Below are 18,477 nucleotides of genomic sequence, written 5' to 3'. Positions count from 1 at the left end.
GGGCTTAGATTAAGTGAGGATTAGGCATTAGTTCAACTAGGACATTTAAGTAGCTTTCATATACGTGCTTTAGAAGAAACATTACTGGTGTGCATCTTGAGACAAAACAATGGGTCTGACATTAAGATACGAGTTGCTACCAGTTAAAATATGAATTTTATTCTGGGACTAGGCCTAAGCCTTGTGAAACATGGGATAAATAACATTGAATTTTAAACTAAAACATGACTTAACCCATTTAGTTAAATCTTCCTATTGAAATAAATGACTATTTTGACAACAGCCAAATCTACAAGGTAGCATTTTCAGAACCTAGAGGGCATCAAGTCCAAGTAAACTCAATTTATTGGAGCTTTGCAGACATTAGCATCTAGATCATGGAAGTGCAACTTTGGCCAACTTTTGTAATCACACCTGAACAAGCCAATCAAGGTCTTCAGGATTACTAGAAAGATATCAGGGTTGGAGCTAAACTCTGCAGGACAGTGACCCTACAGGACAGAAGTTCTTGATCTAGACATCCATGATCTAGATGCCTCAAACCTCAAAAATATGGCAAAAGAAAAATGACTGACATGTGAAACCCAACTAAAGACAATGAGCAGCAAGATTGAGGTAGTGGAAAGTTTATTTACAACCAAATGGCCACAATAGAAGAGAAACCCAATATAATAACGATAGAAATCAAATGGACATTCTAATTCATCATGAAGCATGCAGACTAGGCAGAGGTATATGAAAGTCTAAAATACAAACTTTAAAACCCTGAGGAGCTCCCGGAATGTTCTGACGCTGCCCCCCCTACTATCAACTTTAACCACAAGATACCCCTCCCCTACCGCAACTACCAAAAAATACAAAAAATAAACTTAAACTACACAGGCATTTATAGTCAAGAGCATAAGAACCCCAATGCCCCTCCCACCCGACCCACCCACACAACAAACCCATCCCTCATATCTTCCTCCACACACAAAAATAAAGTTGAGTAAATGGTAAAGTTTAAGCACGCTCTCCACGGATTCGACGGGCCAACTGGATGTCTTTGGGCATGATGGTGACACGTTTGGCGTGGATGGCGCACAAGTTAGTGTCCTCAAACAGACCCACCAGATATGCTTCGCTTGCCTCCTACAATTCAAAGACAAAACATTATTAGGAGAGACCAAAAATAAAATTGAAGCATTAGGTCAGTGGATCTCAGGGTCCACTAGGGGGCCTCAAACTGAATTAAAGAGCTAAAACTACTAAAAACCTATATATTTGGTTACTTTAATATACATCTTCGTAGTTATGCCATGGTCTAAAATATTTTATTTGGTATAAATTGAGTAAAGCGGCTGTCAAATATTCGATCTGCTGCATTAGGTAGAGCTATACAAAATACACAACTAGAACACACACCTGCAGGGCACCAATGGCAGCGCTCTGGAAACGCAAGTCAGTCTTGAAATCCTGAGCAATCTCACGAACCAGACGCTGGAACGGAAGCTTGCGGATCAGCAACTCGGTGGACTTCTGGTACCGACGGATCTCACGAAGAGCCACAGTTCCTGGACTAGGGGAAAAGGCAGAAAAAGTGCATTTAGTATCTATTGATTTAAAAAAAAATGCAAAGTACCATTTATACTTATTATGCAATATGCATGTAAGAAATTCTATGCAGTTTACATGTACACGCTCTATATACATAAAGCATACATGCATATGCAAACAACATTACACAATGCATGCAAGTGCACACATGCATGCTTGCATAGTAAAAATGTGAATAAATGTAGTACATGCATATAAATGCATGCAAAAAAAATCTATAAAAGGTTTACACATTCAAGCACATGCATTTACAAACAACTTGTGTTTCTCACCGGTATCTGTGGGGCTTCTTGACTCCACCTGTAGACGGCGCACTCTTCCTGGCCGCTTTGGTGGCCAGCTGCTTCCTGGGGGCTTTACCACCGGTGGACTTACGGGCAGTCTGTTTGGTACGTGCCATGGCACTCTAATGAAGCGGTCTAAAGAGGAACAAGAGCCGATGAGAACAGCAGCCGCGGGGAACTACGCATGCAATGACGTAATCAATAACAAAACTCTTTCGGTCCCGCCCATAATAAAGTCATGCATAAAGAATTTACGGTTTAGGAAATAACCGTAGCAAATTAGCAATACCCTTTATGCTAATGTACAACTTGCTGGCGCCATTTAGGAGATCGAATATACACGTGAACTTTAAAGCTGGCAAAATAAATTATAATTTTAAAAACGTACATTGTATGAATTAATTTGCGAGTAAACTGGATAAATAAGCAGGTAAGTTAGAAACCCGTGTTGTAGTGAAACAATAAGCTGAACGACTCAGAGTGGGACACTGGGTCACACACACACATAACCGAGTCCCATTCAACGCACACACATTGCCTGAAGGCAAAAATCTTCAACGGTAGTCGGTTTCATTCAACCATTCAGCAACTAGTACTACAAATACGCCATGTCCGCTTCGATTTTTGCGAAAGAGATGAGAAACAACCGGCAAATTGAAATATAGAAGCGCTGGTTTATGCAGTAGTGAAGTCCACCATCTCAGGATGAGACACATACACGTTTCTGCCTTTATGTGTAACATGGCGCCCAAGAACACCAATTATAGCCTTCTCTTTGTCTACACCGACAATTCAGTAACTCCATATAAAAGTGTTTAAATGAAAAACGACACGTGTTGTTAGATTACGTACTAAAAGCACATAATTAAGGCTAAAATAGCGAAATAACTTCTAAAATAAAGCACAAGTAAGTATGAACTCACGCTCGTTAGCTTAGCTTGTTGCTACCGCGACAAAAAGGATCTAAACCGTCGCTTGCGAATTCAAATACTGAAAACAGACTGAAACATGACCTGTGTTTTAAAAATATTATACATACGATATTTAGTGTGTTAAATACACGATACTATAGGTGCTTATAAGTTAAAGACCGAATGTTAAAGATACTTACGATTTTTTGTTTCGGTTAATCCGTCAAACCCAAAACAAGGAACGTCGGTCACGCGCAGCGGCGCAGAGCGAGCTGCCCTATATTTATACAGGCACTGACGTCTGTGCGCACGTTAGGCCACGCCCACGCCGCCGCTCATTGGCTGAAGGGCCGAGGAGGAGATTTTACCCTTCTTTAGTATTTATTTATAATAGTTATAGCGCGTTTTTTATGTAATTGTTTAAACCCCTTTCGTCTTGTTTCTGCAGATGAATTCAGATTGTTTAAACAGTTAACTGTTTTCCAATGGCTTCATGACTGTTTATCAACAATCTTCGTGAAACATCGGCGTTAGATGCTTTTAAAAAGCTTTTCATTTCTAGTCATGTTGGTGTCGATTACATAACCATCGTGTAATAACAACCGTCCCTTACGGTTCCTTATAATAATAACTAATATACAATATTATTGATACATTGTTGCACCAATCGTTGCCCTGAAAACAATGAAGACAAATGCCTTTGAGATCATCTACTTTTTTTAGTGCAGTCTTTGTGTGTTACCATTGTAAATTATATCACGCTGCTGTAGGAACGTCTAGAATAGCGAATTTGTTATCGGCGGAATCCTTTGATTGGTGCACACACGTGGGATATTAACCCATATTAACCCATGAGTAGTTAAAATGTGTAAACATCAAACATTTAAATTTTTTAGAAGTAGTTAACTGACTCTGTCACATTTCTGATAATTTTTTTCCTTAAGTGCTGTACACTTGATAGTTGATCGTTAGTGTGCAGACTACGAGTGTATTTGGTTTTCAGAAGATTAAAACTCCAGCTATGACAGAGTCGTCAACTGGAACAGGTAAGGTTTCCATGCAAAGCAGATCATAAACCATTCAAGCTGAATTCATTGAATATAAGTGCAGACTTTTATTTTTTAATTTATCTGTATGGCTTGGTAACATCCAGATAAATGCTCTCAATTTGTGTATTCTTTCCAGGAACATCCAGAATGTTGGGAAATGAGAAAAGCACGGATGGCAAGAGTGGAGAGGCAGAGACTGACACAGTGCTGGACCCCAAAACAGCTGAGGCTCCTGCCAGTGCTAAAAAACACAAGAAGAAGAAGAAGAAAACAGCAGCTGACGGGAAAGACGGTCAGCAGAAAGGGATAACAAGCACAGATGATGAAACATCGAAACAAGAGAACACAGAATTAGTAAGCACAGACACAATTGAATGCTTTTAATATTGAGCATGCACACAATCATTTTCATTAGGAATCGTCAAGGACTGTATAGAAAATATATAAAAATATGTACATGATATTTACAAATACTTTACGTATACATTATCTATCAGTGTGTTTGCATGTATAAGCTGTGGCAAAGAGAGATAAATAAGTTTGACTTTATAACTGTGTGTGTGTGTGTGTGTGTGTGTGTGTGTGTGTGTGTGTGTTAGACTCCTGATGAGCAGCTGAACCGAGAGCTGGACTGGTGCATCGAACAGCTCGAGCTGGGCCTGAGAACTCAAAAAACATCCAGCAAACAAAGTGAGTGTGACTGACAACACTACAAATACAACATCTATCTATCTATCTATCTATCTATCTATCTATCTATCTATCTATCTATCTATCTATCTATCTAATCTATATATATATATATATATATATATTTACATAAACTCTGGACAAAAATACTGGACTTCTCGCTATACATATGCTGTTTTCGCGCCATGTTGTAATTACCGTAATTTCGAAATTGTCAGACTGGGAATGTTACATTCCTACAGCACCACTATCAACGACCTAAATGAATCTGCAGCAGTCAGGTGGTACAGTGGTCAGGTGGTACAGTGGTCAGGTGGTACATCGGTCAAGTGGTACAGCAGTCAGGTGGTACAGCGGTCAAGTGGTACAGCGGTCAGGTGGTACAGCGGTCAGGTGGTACAGTGGTCAGGTGGTACAGCGGTCAGGTGGTACAGTGGTCAGGTGGTACATCGGTCAAGTGGTACAGCAGTCAGGTGGTACAGCGGTCAAGTGGTACAGCGGTCAGGTGGTACAGCGGTGAGGTGGTACATTCAGGTTGTAGGATTTTGGACTGTCCCAGATGAAAGATGACCAATCATGTCGATTTCTATGATCATGGCTCCTAAACGCTGGTCCTACGTCATTCAGTGATGGAGTTTCAAAGACGGACGTTGTCACAGTTTTGCGACCAAAGATAGTCTAATTTACTGAGAGTGTCATAAATTCAGCATGATCATCTCAGTGTGTTTGCTGCCATGACCTACATCTACTGACTAGCCAATCAAAATGCAACATGAAATGGTGTATTGATCTTGGCGCTAAAACTAAAACTAATTTCCTCAAGCTCCATTTACAAATTTGCATGCCAAGTTGGCCTCTTTTCCCTAACCATGACCACGTCCATATTCTGCACTATCACTTCCTCCTCTTCTTTTCAGTGCACATAAAAACCAAAATTGCCAAAGTGCGATTCATCTTGCTCTATTTGTTTACCTCTAGCACACTGATGATGTTTTATGATGTTTTATTTTTCTATTCTAACTTGTGTCGTAGCCTATGATTCAATAGATGACATCATCGTACAGTCTACATATGTCGTACCCAAGTTTACTAGATCCATGTCATACAATGTGATTTGTAATGATCTTGTAGGATTGCCGAAATCTCACAGTCTGTACTGTAGCCGGCATTACAAGTTGTAATTACGAACGCTACGAGGAGGTGAACTCTTTTTACGGTAATTACGACATGGCGTTAACACACCTTATACTGTATGTCTCCGTTTAGGGGAAGAAGCAAGTCGTGCTCTGAAGACGTTACGAAGCTCCAAAGCTCCTTTGGTGAAGAAGAGGCAGGTAATGCGAGCGATCTCTGGAGACTACAGGAAGAAGATAGAAGAGGAAAAAGCCAAGCAGTTCAAACTCATACAGTCAGGTAAGGCAGCGGCATAAATCTACATTTATATATTTATACTTTTTTTTTGTTGGTATAATTTACAACAGGGACCCCCAAATATCCTTATGTGAGGGATCCAGATATTTTCATGTATAAAGACCTCATTTATACATTTTTGGAAAGTATTTAGTTTCTATTATGTTTTTTTTCTGTTCACTGTAGGACTGTGCTGTTAGGTATTATTTATTTAAATAATTTATTTCACCATTTACTGTTTATTTCCTTTACAGGGCTGTCAACTCTTAAAATACACAAATACATTGAGGAGCAAAGAGGAAACTGACAACTTGCTGATAGAGAGCAGTTTACTTTTGATATAAAACTAATTTTACTACTAAATTCAAACAATAAATGTGCTCTTTAATGTGCCGTGAGAGATCGCCGTATCTCTTCCTCTTTTCTGTAGTTATAGTTTAAAATAAACATGAACATGATCAGAAGGTATGCTGAAAGATACAGTACAACTTATAGAAATGTCTCATGTAATCGCTCAATCAGTGTTTCAACAGCGGAAAGACGTCCTAGAACAGCTTTAAACAATGTCACGTAACTTTACATTTACCTCAGGAAAAGCCACTCAGTGTCCATAGTATGTTAGAAAGATTAGATAGAAATATGATCTCTAGAGAGGAGCATTTTGCACACACACACAAAAAACAACGCACTATATTACATTCCTTATATCACTAAAAAGTTGTTATTATAACGTTATTATTATAAAAACTGCCTTATATGCAATTGTATACAAATCTGTTGTTAATTTTAACTTTTAAAGGGATAGTTCACCCAAAAATAACGTACTGAACCTGATATACAGTATCGAAATTAAATTGAATCTAATTGAAATCAAGATCGGAATCTAATCAAATTGTGAAATTTGTGTGAATACTATAATTCTCACTCTATGCTGAACTAAGAAGTTGGCAGCCCTGCTTTAATCATTTTTTATTTATTTTAAGCTTTTTTTTTTCTTTTCATTTTTACATTAGATTTTTTACATAGTTTTTTTCCCCTAAATCTGTTCACTGACCCCTTGCACTCTTTTGTGGCCCCTGAAACCCCTGACAGTATGATATAAAATTGCTGTCTCTGTCTCCATAGCAATGACCTCGGCCCGGGTCACCACTGTCTCTGAGTGCAAACCAGTGTTCCACCGGAGAGCTGAGAGGAACACACAACCCACAGACAAAGCAGACCCATCTCAAGAGCTCCGGGAGACAGATGAACACACAGAGACTTATGACGGCACAAAACCTTTTGTTTTCACTAAAACACATGAAGAGTTTTGCTTCAACTTCAATTTGTGACTGTACCCATTAACATCAACCAGCAGGATTTGTGCCTTATGTAGACACGTGGTACTTCTATTGCATGATTTTGCTGTACATTCTTTATGAATTTTATTAAGAATAAAATATTCCTAATCATATTTTACGTTTTAAAATGTTCAAGCCATTGAAAACAACCAAGGAAAAAATGCAGTTAAAGTGAATACATCCAAAGCTTCGCTCACTTTTTGTGAAAAGTTTAATACTATATATTTTTACATAATATTTATTATATATACCTTGTATAATTTATTATATGTACCTTTTTTCTTTAACAAATACTATTATATCGTTGGCAGCGTGTTGACGATGTAGTGTAAGATGCAATGACAACGTATTTAAAAGGCTTAACCACGTTACATTAGAATTATCAGCTTATTTTAAGTGCGTTATTTCACCTTAAGTAAACGCTTTTCGTGAAAACAAACCATAAATTTTATGTGTAAAATTCCTTTGCAGTTTATCAACAAACGTGTTGCTGTTTGAAGTCGTCAGGTACGTAAAATAGCAGTGCCGGAGCAGAGGCTCATGGGATATGGAGTCCTACAGTGCGCACTTGCCGTTCATACTGTATTATGGGAAACAAACAAAAGACTACAATTCCCTGTGCGCTCCAAACTACATATTAAACAACAGTGCCCGGTTGGAACACAAAACTTCCTTTGAGTTGCCGCTGCTGTTGCGATTCCTAAAAAAACTTGGAATATTGCAAAGTTTTAATTATTTCAAGGTTTGTACGTTTTTAGTTGTCGGGTGCTTTATGTAGTAATTGGGTTATGCGTTTATGGCATGAACTGTTGTAAAAAGTTGTCATTTCCATATTTAGTGTTGGTTTAACTAACTTTCAGCATCATAACCATGCTTTAAACATAGAATGAATATGGATACGAGTATGAGATAGCATCATTGAGTTGAATTGATGCACGGACAATAGCCCTTTAAATTTCCGAGACCAAATAACGGAATATAATTTCACTGAATAACTGCAAATTATTTGAAGAGAGATTAAATAAATAATAGCATATACATACTGTAAATATCAAAGCTCATTTGCAGAGGAGCATGTCTGAACTGAGCGACGAGGCCAGCAGTGAGTCGGACCAGTTGGGCGCGAGTCTGTCCGTGTGGCTGGCGGACGGTGGAGATGCTCTGATCGGCCCGGAGGAGCTCAACGTGCCGCTGGATCTGCACACCGCCTGCTCTATCGGACAGTATGATGTGGTGACCGAATGCATTCGCAGGTAATACTGAACACGTTTGATGCTCATGCATGTTACCTAGCTGGCCATATTTTGACATGTTTTAGTCCAGTGTGCTTGAAGAAATAGATTTAAAAGAAACAGTCCTGGTTCTCAGAACGTTAGTTTATGGTTGTAAAAAATAAAACCTAAAAAAACATTAATGTTAGAACTAACAATCAGGGACGGCTGTGTGCATACAAACAGTGGAGAATAGATACATGCACTGTTATCATGTTTCAGAATCAGATGCTACTGTGAAGTACATGAAATCAAAATTGACAATTCTTTTTTTATGGAATATTGCAGAATTTATCATAAATAATTTATCCGAGCACATTATTATTTTTTAAAGTTCACGTGCCCTCGTAATCCTTAATCAAAATAAGTCCCCTCCCTCTTGCAGCAACATTTCTTCTCTGATGACGTGTTTACTGGTGTGAGGGCGGGGCAGCCTGTCACTCACATCAGATCCACCAATAGCAAACCACAACCATCCAATTAATTTCCCATGGACCCGCCCTACTTTTTTTCTCATTCAAGAAGCCATTTCACTCAGATATATGTCACAATAGTGAAGAAAAGAGATCAAGACTAATCAAAATAGATTTTATAGAAAAGGTTCGGTCGTCAGAACGTTTTTGGTTGTAAAAACAGGGTTTCTGTGGGTCTTAAAAAGAGCCTCCCTCTAATCCTCCCTCACATAAATTAAGACCTTAAAAAGGAAAACAAACTGGAAGACAAAAAATAAATAAATCACTTTTTTGCCATGTGATTAGAAGATACAGTAAAAGTAATTTCCATATTGTATTGGTTGGGAGCAGAGCGATTCAAGCTACTTCTTTGTAAAATGAATTAACAATTTTTTTTCCAAGCTCTGAAGTCTTGCTAAAACGACTCACTGTGTTTTACATTTCGAGAACATATTGACGTATTGTGTTCCCTTAAATCTATTCCTTACATTTTCTTTACTTGGTTTTAAAAAGATCTTTAAAATGTCTTAAATTTACCTTCATAAAACCTGCAGAAACCCTGAAAAAAAAAAAAACAATCCTAGAATGTTATACTTACATTACAGCTGTTATTCAGAATCTATTCAGTACATGCAAACAATGCACTGTTATCATGTCTCAGATGCCACACTTTAAAATTTGCCCTAATGAGGTTTTCATGATACCCGATGACTCATTTACCAAACATCACCAAGTACGACAAAAAGACTTATTTACAAAATCTCCACTTTTTTATTGTTTCCAAATGTCATTTCAGGGGAGACGTGGATTTGGATGGGAAGAACATTGGTGGTTGGACTCCTCTGATGTACGCAGCGTATATCGGTCACGATAGCATCGCTAAGCTGCTGCTGGAGACGGGCATCAGTGTCAACACCACCACGTCTAAAGGACTCACACCCCTGATGCTCGCCGCCAGCTGTGGAAACGAGAGCATCGCCCACTTCCTACTGCAGGTGAGCATTTGCGACAAAGAAAAGTTGTTAGTTGAATTATGCAGTTATTATATTATTCTTTAAGCCAGCAGTCACTGTACAATACTGGATGAATCGTTCTCTCTGTACAGCAAGGAGCGCAGCTTGAATGTAAGGATGTGCACGGATGGACGGCTTTGTTGCACAGCACGGCTACTGGACATCAGCAGATGGTCAAATTCTTAATAGAGCATCACGCCAATGCAAATGTCAAGTGAGTAACATTCGCGTTCATTAATACCGTCCTACAAGCAAATATAATATCATTCTATAATATCCTTCTTACTTCCTTACACACGCAAGCTTTGTTCAGAATAGCAGACAACACTGCTTTTGTAGTATATGTACTTTGCACAATATGCACATTTTCTGTTGCATGGGACATGTTAAAATCCCACAATGCACTGTGCCCTAGACATTGACTTTTCAGTTCGGATATGATGAATAAATTGAAGTTGATATCTTCAGTATCTTGACCTATTTTTTGATCTGAAGTCTGCTGAAAGGTTTACACAGAATTGGATTACAAATGCAAAATTTATATTTTTTTATTTGTGAAATGATACACTGGCTGTCTAAAGTCTGGAATAATTAATTTTTGTTAATGTTTTGAAAGAAGTCTCTTCTGCTCACCAAGGCTGCGTTTATTTGATCAAACATACTGTAAAAACAGTAATATTGTGAAATATTATTACAATTGATCTATTTGAATATATTTTAAAATGTAATTTATTCCTGTGAAGACTGGAGTAATTATGCTGAAAATTCAGCTTTGCATCAGTGTCACATGACCCTTCAGAAATCATTCTAATATGATGATTTGCTGCATTTACAACAATACAAAGTTCTGTCATGAAACTCTGGATGGCGCACTGATAGATCCCTATCTCAATCTGCTTGCAATCACATCATTCTCTATAGGGCACAGCTGATTGGTTCCTGGTGTATCAGTAGCCAATGAGCTCGCTGCTCAACCTTCAAAAACTTGCTTTCAGAAACCTTCTCCTTCCCCAGCTCCACCTGTATAGGTAATTAATGTACTCTATATTGTACAGCGGCAGCATGTCTTACTCGCTCACAGCAGTGTGTCTGTGTGTGTATTGACAGCAGCAAGTCCCGTACTCGTTCTGCAGCAGCGTAGCAGATCTACTCCGCCAAGACCAAACATATCAACATCGTCATATCCATTACCATGCCAAACACTCAGAGTTGTCATGACAGAATTACAGTTCATACATTAACAATACATAACACTCAGTAAACACGTGTCCGTTTGAGAGCCACTGAATCTTTGACCTCTGTCCTCACAGAGAGCCGCTGTCAGGATTCACACCGCTCATGGAAGCAGCAGCGTCAGGACATGAAATCATCGTTCAGTACCTCCTCAACCATGCAAGTGTGACTTTACTATGAAATATTATAGATTTAAAAGAAAAAACTGTATTTTTTATAATAATTTTGGTTTTGCATTAGTCAAGGACAAAGAAAACTCTATGCATCCATTACAAAAAATGATAATCGAGACTTATTTTCAGATCGATATTTAGTATGAACTGTCCCTCTAATTATGCTTCGCATAGTTTTAAAAAGTTATACTATATTGAACAAAAATAAAATCAAACCAAATTGTGACTGAATTTCTTCTTTCGTGAAATCTCACAATTCAATTGAATCTGTACTAAATGATGTAAGAGCATATATTTACACCCCCATATGAATATAATAAATGCATGTATGTTTTTCAGTATTCTTGATTCTGTGTGTGATTCAGGGTGTACGAGCAGAGGAGAGGAACATCAAGGGAGAAACGGCGAGAGCTCTGGCCATGTTGTACGGACACACTAAGATCGCCAGCCTCATCGACATGCACGTCATGAGAGCCAAATCATGTCAGTCACACACCTTAGCGTTTGTAATCTTCCTTTTTCATCACACGTGCAGAGAATAACACAACCTAACCTCTCTCTGTAGCTCAGTATGAGGAGCTGAGTTCCTCTGAAGAGGAGAGTTCGAGCCCTCGAGTCCGTTCAGCTCGCTGTAGAGCCAGAGGACCCAGCATTCACGACGGCCCTCAAGCCATCGCGCGCTTCAGAGTCGGCTCCAAACACGGTGCTCAATATACATGTGCTCAAAAGTTTGGGGTCGCGAAGATTTTGTTTTTAACAGACGCCGCCTCTCCTCACTGCATTTATATGATCAAAAAATTATTGTGAAATATTATTACCATTTAAAAGAAATGTTTTCTATTTGAATATATGTTCAAATGTAATTTATTCCTGTGATGTGAAGCTGAATTTTCAGAAATCATTCTAATATGCTGATTTGCTACTCAAGTAACATTTATGATTATTATCAATGTTTTAAAACTGTTGTGCTGCTTAATGTTGCTGGAAACCGTGATACTTTTTTTTTTTTTTTTTCAGGATTCTTTGATGAATAGGGTTAAAAGTTCAAAAGCACAGTGTTTATTTCAAACAGAAATCTTTACTGTCACTTTTGATCAATTTAATGCATCCTTGCTAAACAAAAATATTATTATTTTTTTTTATTTTTTAAATCTTCCTGACCCCAAACTTTTTAAACAGTAGTTTAACACTACTGTTCAAATGTTTGGGGTCTTTTAAAGCTACACTGTGTAATATTTTAAGTTAATTTTTTTCAAAAAAACACTTTCTTCTTTCAAAATTATACGTTCTCATTAATGTGTAATCACTTCAACCAACTAATTAAGTATTCTCGTAAGTGTATAATCTGCCATTTAGAATACATACGAGCGAGTCGCTCAAATGGCGGCAGCCATGTTGCGCATCCATCTTGAAAATATATTAGACAAAGAGGGACATACCTGGAAATTCAAGCTTCGCCTTTCGCGTTTTGACACTCAGTGGCGCCGTGACGAATGCGAGGGGGAGATTACTCGCGATTGCCGGCAGATTTGAAATAATACGGCCAATGTAGGAGTTAAAACGCCATAGGAATCGTGATACTTCTAGAAACGCTAGAAAGTAATATTCAGTTGGTAGTCATAAACAATTTCACCACTAGATGGGAGAAAATCCTACACAGTGTAGCTTTAAACAACAAATGCTGAAAAATATCAGTTTCCACAAAAATATGAATCAGCACAGCTGTTTTTTCAACATTGATAATAATCAGAAATGTTTCTTGAGCATCAAATCATCATATCAGAATGATTTCTGAAGGATCATGTGACACTGAAGACTGGAGTAATGATGCTGAAAATTCAGCTTTGATCACAGGAATAAATTATGTAAATAATAAATAACCTTTTAAAATATATTCAAACAGAAAACTGTAGTTTTGATCAAATCAATGCAGCCCTGGTGAGCAGAAGAGACTTCTTTCAAAAACGAACGGTAGTGTGCAAATGTTCTTTGATTACAGAGGTTCCCGTGGCTCCTCCCGGATACATGACCTCACGTGAGGCTGGCGATCAGAGCGAGGGAATCTGCAATCGTGACGTCACTTCCCCCATCAACGAGCTGGACGGCCAGAGCAACAGCAGTAGAGGTGAGCGGTTCAGCGAGATGTCCATCATTCCCACCCATGCATCCGCTAGAGTGTGATCTCTGTCCACTGTCTGTGTAGATGAGCTGATCTTTGATCACGACATGCCCACCATGAGGAGCTCCAGCAGCAGCAGTGAAGGTCTGTCTCATCTCCTCGGACTCAGCAGAGAGGCGTCGCTGGAGAGCAACGAGGTCTGACCATCATGCATCACTGCAGATCACAACACACATCTCCGATAACTGTTCACTGAACGTCTCACTCATGTTTGCAGGACTCTGATCAAGCAAAGAGGAGTTGTCCACGTCGGTCCAACAAACTCCAGCACTCCAAGGGCAGGATTCCCCATAACAGCTCAGGATACCGTGAGGCGCCGTCTTCCTCTGGACCTCCTCCTTCATACACTGGACCCAAGGTGTGTGTGTGTGCTAGTCACTTGCATGTGGGTGTTATGTAGAGATGTAGAGATGTGTTCCTGACCTGTGTGTGTGTGTGTGTCACAGGATCTAGCAGAGTTTCTGGAGCAGATCGGGTTCAGTAAGTACCTCCCCCTGCTGGAGGGGCAAGACATCGACCTGAGAATCTTCCTCACACTCACTGAGAACGACCTCAAGGAAGTTGGCATCACGTGAGTCTGCCTTCACAGATTCAGCAACCCTTCATTATTTTTATTTATTTTATTGTTACTCTTTTATTTTATTTTATTTTGTTCCTGCATCCCCATGTTCCTACATGGTGCAAATGGTTTAGAGAATGGATGGATGGAAATTAATTTGATTGATTGAACTTTACTATTTTTTTATTATTATATTATTGTATTGTTTTTTTTTTAATAATTTGATTAAAATTGTATCTGATTTATTTGATTTGATTAAAAATAACATTTTATTATGTTAAAAACGCATCCCATTTAATTAGATTATTTTGTATTTTATTACAAATGTATTGTATCTCATTGAATTTTTTTTAAATTATTATTCAGATTAATTTTTATTTTATTAAAAAGTAAATTTTATTTGATTTTATTGTACTTAACTAGTTGTGCTTTTCTTTTCATAGTCTATTTGGTCCTAAGAGGAAGATGACATCAGCAATAGCCCGTTGGCATAGTAACGCCCGTCCGCCCAGTGATGCGTTAGAGCAGGCGTACGCCGACCAACTGGAGGCCGAGATGCAGGAAATGGCCATTCAGCTTCATAAGGTACTGACCGCATCACTTCCTTTCACACGAGCCAGTGTTACGGTAACTAAAACTACAAAAATAGTTGAAATAAATTAAAATATTAATATAAATAAAACTTTAAAAAGTTGTAGTGCTAAAAAAAGTTGTAGTACTAAAATTACTGATATTGAAATGAATATAAAAATTAAAGCTAATTATAAATATATATATATATTCATTTTAGTGTCAGTAACATTCAAAATGTTAGTTGCTTTTTATGTACTTTTGTCTGGATATATATATATATATATAAACCAGACAAAAGCACATAAAAAGCAACTAACATTTTGAATTTGGACTGAAGTATCTATTTCAATATTACACACAGCACCTTTAAAATATAACAATAAAAGCTCATTCAAAATACTTCTGTATACACTATTACTATAAAGCATCACTGGCATGATCTTTACTTCATAAAGCTCATTTGCAAAGAGGATTTTAGGCCCGTAGATTCTGTCAGGAAAGAGAATTAAAATCGTCTTGTAATTTGCACCTAGCTGTTATTTAATGCACTGTAACATCAACAGTGTCAAAACCACGAGACTGCAGTGTCAAGCTCCTGTCCTGTAGTGCACTTGTTTCTATTTGCACCTATTTCACTAAGTAATGTTATAATTGTTGAATGTTAACAGGGAGTGTTCAGGTAGCTTGTTATATAACCGTATTGTTTATATGGTTTAACTGCCTTTAAACGAATAAAATCTTAGAGCATAACCATACTTTATATTTATTTAGTTGTGTAACAGGTCACAATAAAACAAACAACATGCTATAAAATATATCCATTCAAACACGTTAAGATTAAAGGTTGCCATGCATTCAATTGAAGTTGTAAAAAAAGCTGTTCTGGCAACAATTTGTGGCAAACAGTGCCATAGGTTTATCACATAATAACTGCAAGTGCTTTAGTTATTGTGTGTGTGTGTGTGTGTAGCAATGTGTGGAGGTGGAGTCTCTCCAGGCTCAGGTGTCTCAGGAGAAGGAGCTGCGTGCCGTGATGGAGGGATGTCTGATGGAGGAGAAGATGTCGTGGAAGAGTGTTCAGGCAGAGCTGCAGGAGAACACACAGCGCGTTCAGACGCTGAGCGGGAAACTACACACACTACGCAACACTCACACACAGCTCACGCAGGAAGACGGGGCGGGGAAAGGTGTGCAGAACCTGCCAGTGCTTTTATTGAGGAAAGCTATAAATCCATGTACAAGAGGACATTCACTAATTACTTCCCAGAATGCACTGCAATCTAAACACAGTTGTAAAACTGTTATTGAAATCACACCAGATTATGGTTTTATAGAGTATGAAGCATGCAAAAAAATATTTGCATGCAAAACTACTAATAATTTTGTTTTGCTATTTATATATAAATACATTTTAAAAAAGTATTTATTGATATATTTTGTAATGGCCTGCTAGAGTTTTGCTTGAGAAACTGTTTTCAGTTCATTATTTTACAAATGAAAAAAAAAAGGGAAAATCATTGGTGGTTTTGCTTGCAATAAATTAATAAATAATAACCGTAAATTGGATACACAATATTAACTCCAAACCACAGAAGCATATTAGCACTTGCTACACGCATCTCATGCTTGATCCATCTTGAAAGTTGTGTCATTAAGACTTTCATTTTTTGGTAACACTTTAAATCAGGGTCCAATTCTCACTATTAACTAGTTGTTTATTAACATGCATAATACTAGGATATTGGCTGTTTATTAGTACTTTATAAAGCACATTTAATGCCTTATTCTGAATGACCATATTCTACATCCCTAATCCTAACTATTAATAAGCAGTAATTAGGAGTTATTGAGGCAAAAGTCGTAGTTAATAGTGAGAATTGGACCATTTTTTTAAATAAGAGATTTGAATGGCGTTTTTTGTGAGCAGACTGATGAGCGAACAGAAGTCTAACAGAAGTGTCATGTTGTCTGAAGTCTCTGAGGCTGTTTGGATGTCTCGATCTTTCAGACCTCAGTGTTTTAATAACCGCTGTGATGTTTGTGTCGTAGGCGACGGGTTAATGTGCTCTCAGCTGCTGTCTAACATGGAGTCTCACATGGCAGAGCTCGGTAAGACTTCTGTGTGTGTGTGTGTGTGTGTGTGTTTCCTTCACGTGGATGTGTGTATTCATATTGTGTGTCTCTGTCCAGCTGACAGCTTGAAGGAAGTTCTCCACAGTCTCCAGCGTCTGAGCGCTTCAGAGAAAAGCTCACACAACTGGGAAGAATCCTAGTGGCTGCCAATGGGTCAGTTTCTCTCTCTCACACACACACACACACACACACACACACACACACACACACACACACACACACGCACACACACAGCCTCAATCAACATTATGTGTGCATAAACATTTCTACGAAGCAAAACAACGGGGCAAGTGTACACAAACTGTTTTGACAGTATTTCTACAAGATTAAGAAATGAATACTTGTTCAGCAAGAATGCATTAAGTTGATCAAAAGTGACAGTAAAGACGTGTTACAAAAGATTTCTATTTCATATAAATGCTGTTCTTTAGAACTTTCTATTCATCAAAGAAACTGTTTTCAACATTGATAATAATGATACACGTTTCGCGCAGCAAATCATCATATTAGAATGATTTCTGAAGGATCATGTGACACTGAAGACTGGAGTAATGATGCTGAAAATACAGCTTTGATCACAGGAATAAATTACATTTTAAAATACATGCAAAAAGGAAACAGTTATTTTAAATTGTAATAATATTTCATATTTTTTTACTGTATTTTTGATCAAATAAATGCAGTCTTGAACATAAGAGACTTTCAAAAATATATATAAAAAAAATTGAATTATTTTCTAACTGATCTGTTTATCCTCGCAGGACACTCGCTTTTACTGACGGAGGGTGAAAAACCACCCTGAACACACAAACGGCTACAGGAACGGGCCAGAGAGAGCGACTCGTGCCGGTCCAGTGTGACACGAGTTCGGATGGAGATGACAGGCTGAACGAGGAGCAAAGGGTGGCCAAAAATGACAAGCAGGTCATCTCACCTGTGCTCCAGTCACATGGTACATAACTGCATCATGAGAACTGACCAATCACAGACAGAGCTGTGTCGGACAGGGCGGAGCCAGAGAATCTGAACTGCCTGTCAGGAATTCAGTGTGAATAACACAGAAATACATGTGTGTGTGTGTGTGTGTGTGTGTGTGTGTGAACACTGCAAGCACAGATGCTGTTTATTGCTGTACAACCAATCAAACCTCTTGATTAGATTTGTTTTATGCCTATTTAAAGACTAATAATGTCTTCTTTTTTTCATACATCAAACCACAGATGATCTGTACTCTCAATTGTTTGTCTAACCGTATTCTCTTAAATCCTATGTATCCTCTAAATACTCTCATTGGGTCTCGACCTGCCATATTCAGTTCAATTCAATACAGAAATGTGCACAGAATGTTTCATGAATAAGGCCACAGCTGCACATCCAGGTTTATGGTTGTATTGCTGGAGCTACTGTCAGTTTTATATTTTTAAAAGAGCTTATTGTCTTTAAAATGTGTAAAAATACAATGAATATCAATTTTATATGATCATTTTTTAAATGTAAATCTGCTTGTTTGTCATTATTTCTCAATTATGAAAAAGTCTGTTTTGTAATTATGTCACATGTATGTACATAAATCAAGTCTGGAAATAAAGCATTTCAATCTGTAGGACATAT

The 18,477-nt window shown here is 38.0% G+C and overlaps 3 protein-coding genes across 6 annotated transcripts; 2 read left to right on the top strand and 1 right to left on the bottom strand.

Annotated features, from left to right (window-relative positions):
* Positions 1-610: 610 nt before the first annotated feature.
* On the bottom strand, positions 611-3,070 carry h3f3d (H3 histone, family 3D). The gene is made up of 4 exons (XM_081352605.1): positions 2,992-3,070; positions 1,869-2,015; positions 1,405-1,558; positions 611-1,131 (listed from the first exon to the last, which is right to left on the bottom strand). Exons 2-4 carry the CDS (start codon positions 1,994-1,996, stop codon positions 1,003-1,005), a joined length of 411 nt encoding a protein of 136 aa, XP_081208731.1. The 5' UTR covers positions 1,997-2,015; positions 2,992-3,070; the 3' UTR covers positions 611-1,002.
* Positions 1,955-7,492, top strand: cUnh8orf33 (chromosome Un C8orf33 homolog). 3 transcript variants are annotated; one of them, XM_081352604.1, is made up of 6 exons: positions 1,955-2,310; positions 3,736-3,837; positions 3,977-4,194; positions 4,440-4,530; positions 5,797-5,943; positions 7,066-7,392. In XM_081352604.1, exons 2-6 carry the CDS (start codon positions 3,813-3,815, stop codon positions 7,269-7,271), a joined length of 687 nt encoding a protein of 228 aa, XP_081208730.1. In that variant the 5' UTR covers positions 1,955-2,310; positions 3,736-3,812; the 3' UTR covers positions 7,272-7,392. The 3 variants fall into 3 exon arrangements, with proteins under 3 accessions (XP_081208730.1, XP_081208729.1, XP_081208728.1); XM_081352603.1 differs by having other exon boundaries at positions 1,964-2,074; XM_081352602.1 differs by lacking the exon at positions 1,955-2,310 and having other exon boundaries at positions 3,138-3,837; positions 7,066-7,492.
* Positions 7,493-7,907: 415 nt separating this feature from the next.
* Positions 7,908-18,472, top strand: anks3 (ankyrin repeat and sterile alpha motif domain containing 3). Of its 2 annotated transcripts, none has more exons than XM_081352281.1 (16): positions 7,908-8,022; positions 8,338-8,533; positions 9,800-9,998; positions 10,109-10,230; positions 11,327-11,408; positions 11,788-11,905; positions 11,988-12,125; positions 13,422-13,547; positions 13,626-13,738; positions 13,819-13,959; positions 14,048-14,172; positions 14,604-14,745; positions 15,704-15,920; positions 16,783-16,842; positions 16,924-17,019; positions 17,628-18,472. In XM_081352281.1, exons 2-15 carry the CDS (start codon positions 8,355-8,357, stop codon positions 17,004-17,006), a joined length of 1,845 nt encoding a protein of 614 aa, XP_081208407.1. In that variant the 5' UTR covers positions 7,908-8,022; positions 8,338-8,354; the 3' UTR covers positions 17,007-17,019; positions 17,628-18,472. The 2 variants fall into 2 exon arrangements, with proteins under 2 accessions (XP_081208407.1, XP_081208406.1); XM_081352280.1 differs by having other exon boundaries at positions 7,919-8,022; positions 8,349-8,533.
* The last annotated feature ends 5 nt before the right edge of the window (positions 18,473-18,477 follow it).

The sequence above is a fragment of the Scardinius erythrophthalmus genome (assembly GCF_964197995.2).
Source record: "Scardinius erythrophthalmus genome assembly, chromosome: 22".
NCBI lineage: Eukaryota > Metazoa > Chordata > Actinopteri > Cypriniformes > Leuciscidae > Scardinius > Scardinius erythrophthalmus.
The sequence above is the reverse complement of the archived record's forward strand: the minus strand, read 5'-3'. Positions and strand labels throughout refer to the sequence as shown.

Bases quoted from the DNA above. Each gene is read 5' to 3' on its own strand.
- h3f3d (XM_081352605.1), bottom strand. From the start codon at position 1,996: ATGGCACGTACCAAACAGACTGCCCGTAAGTCCACCGGTGGTAAAGCC. The intron at 1,559-1,868 runs GTGAGAAACACA...CTTTTCCCCTAG, and splicing joins AAGAAGCCCCACAGATACCG to TCCAGGAACTGTGGCTCTTC. The intron at 1,132-1,404 runs GTGTGTGTTCTA...TTTGAATTGTAG, and splicing joins CTGCCATTGGTGCCCTGCAG to GAGGCAAGCGAAGCATATCT.
- cUnh8orf33 (XM_081352602.1), top strand. From the start codon at position 3,813: ATGACAGAGTCGTCAACTGGAACAG. The intron at 4,531-5,796 runs GTGAGTGTGACT...GTCTCCGTTTAG, and splicing joins AAAAACATCCAGCAAACAAA to GGGAAGAAGCAAGTCGTGCT. The intron at 5,944-7,065 runs GTAAGGCAGCGG...CTGTCTCCATAG, and splicing joins GTTCAAACTCATACAGTCAG to CAATGACCTCGGCCCGGGTC.
- anks3 (XM_081352281.1), top strand. From the start codon at position 8,355: ATGTCTGAACTGAGCGACGAGGCCAGCAGTGAGTCGGACCAGTTGGGC. The intron at 11,906-11,987 runs GTCAGTCACACA...CTCTCTCTGTAG, and splicing joins CGTCATGAGAGCCAAATCAT to CTCAGTATGAGGAGCTGAGT. The intron at 14,173-14,603 runs GTGAGTCTGCCT...TTCTTTTCATAG, and splicing joins CTCAAGGAAGTTGGCATCAC to TCTATTTGGTCCTAAGAGGA.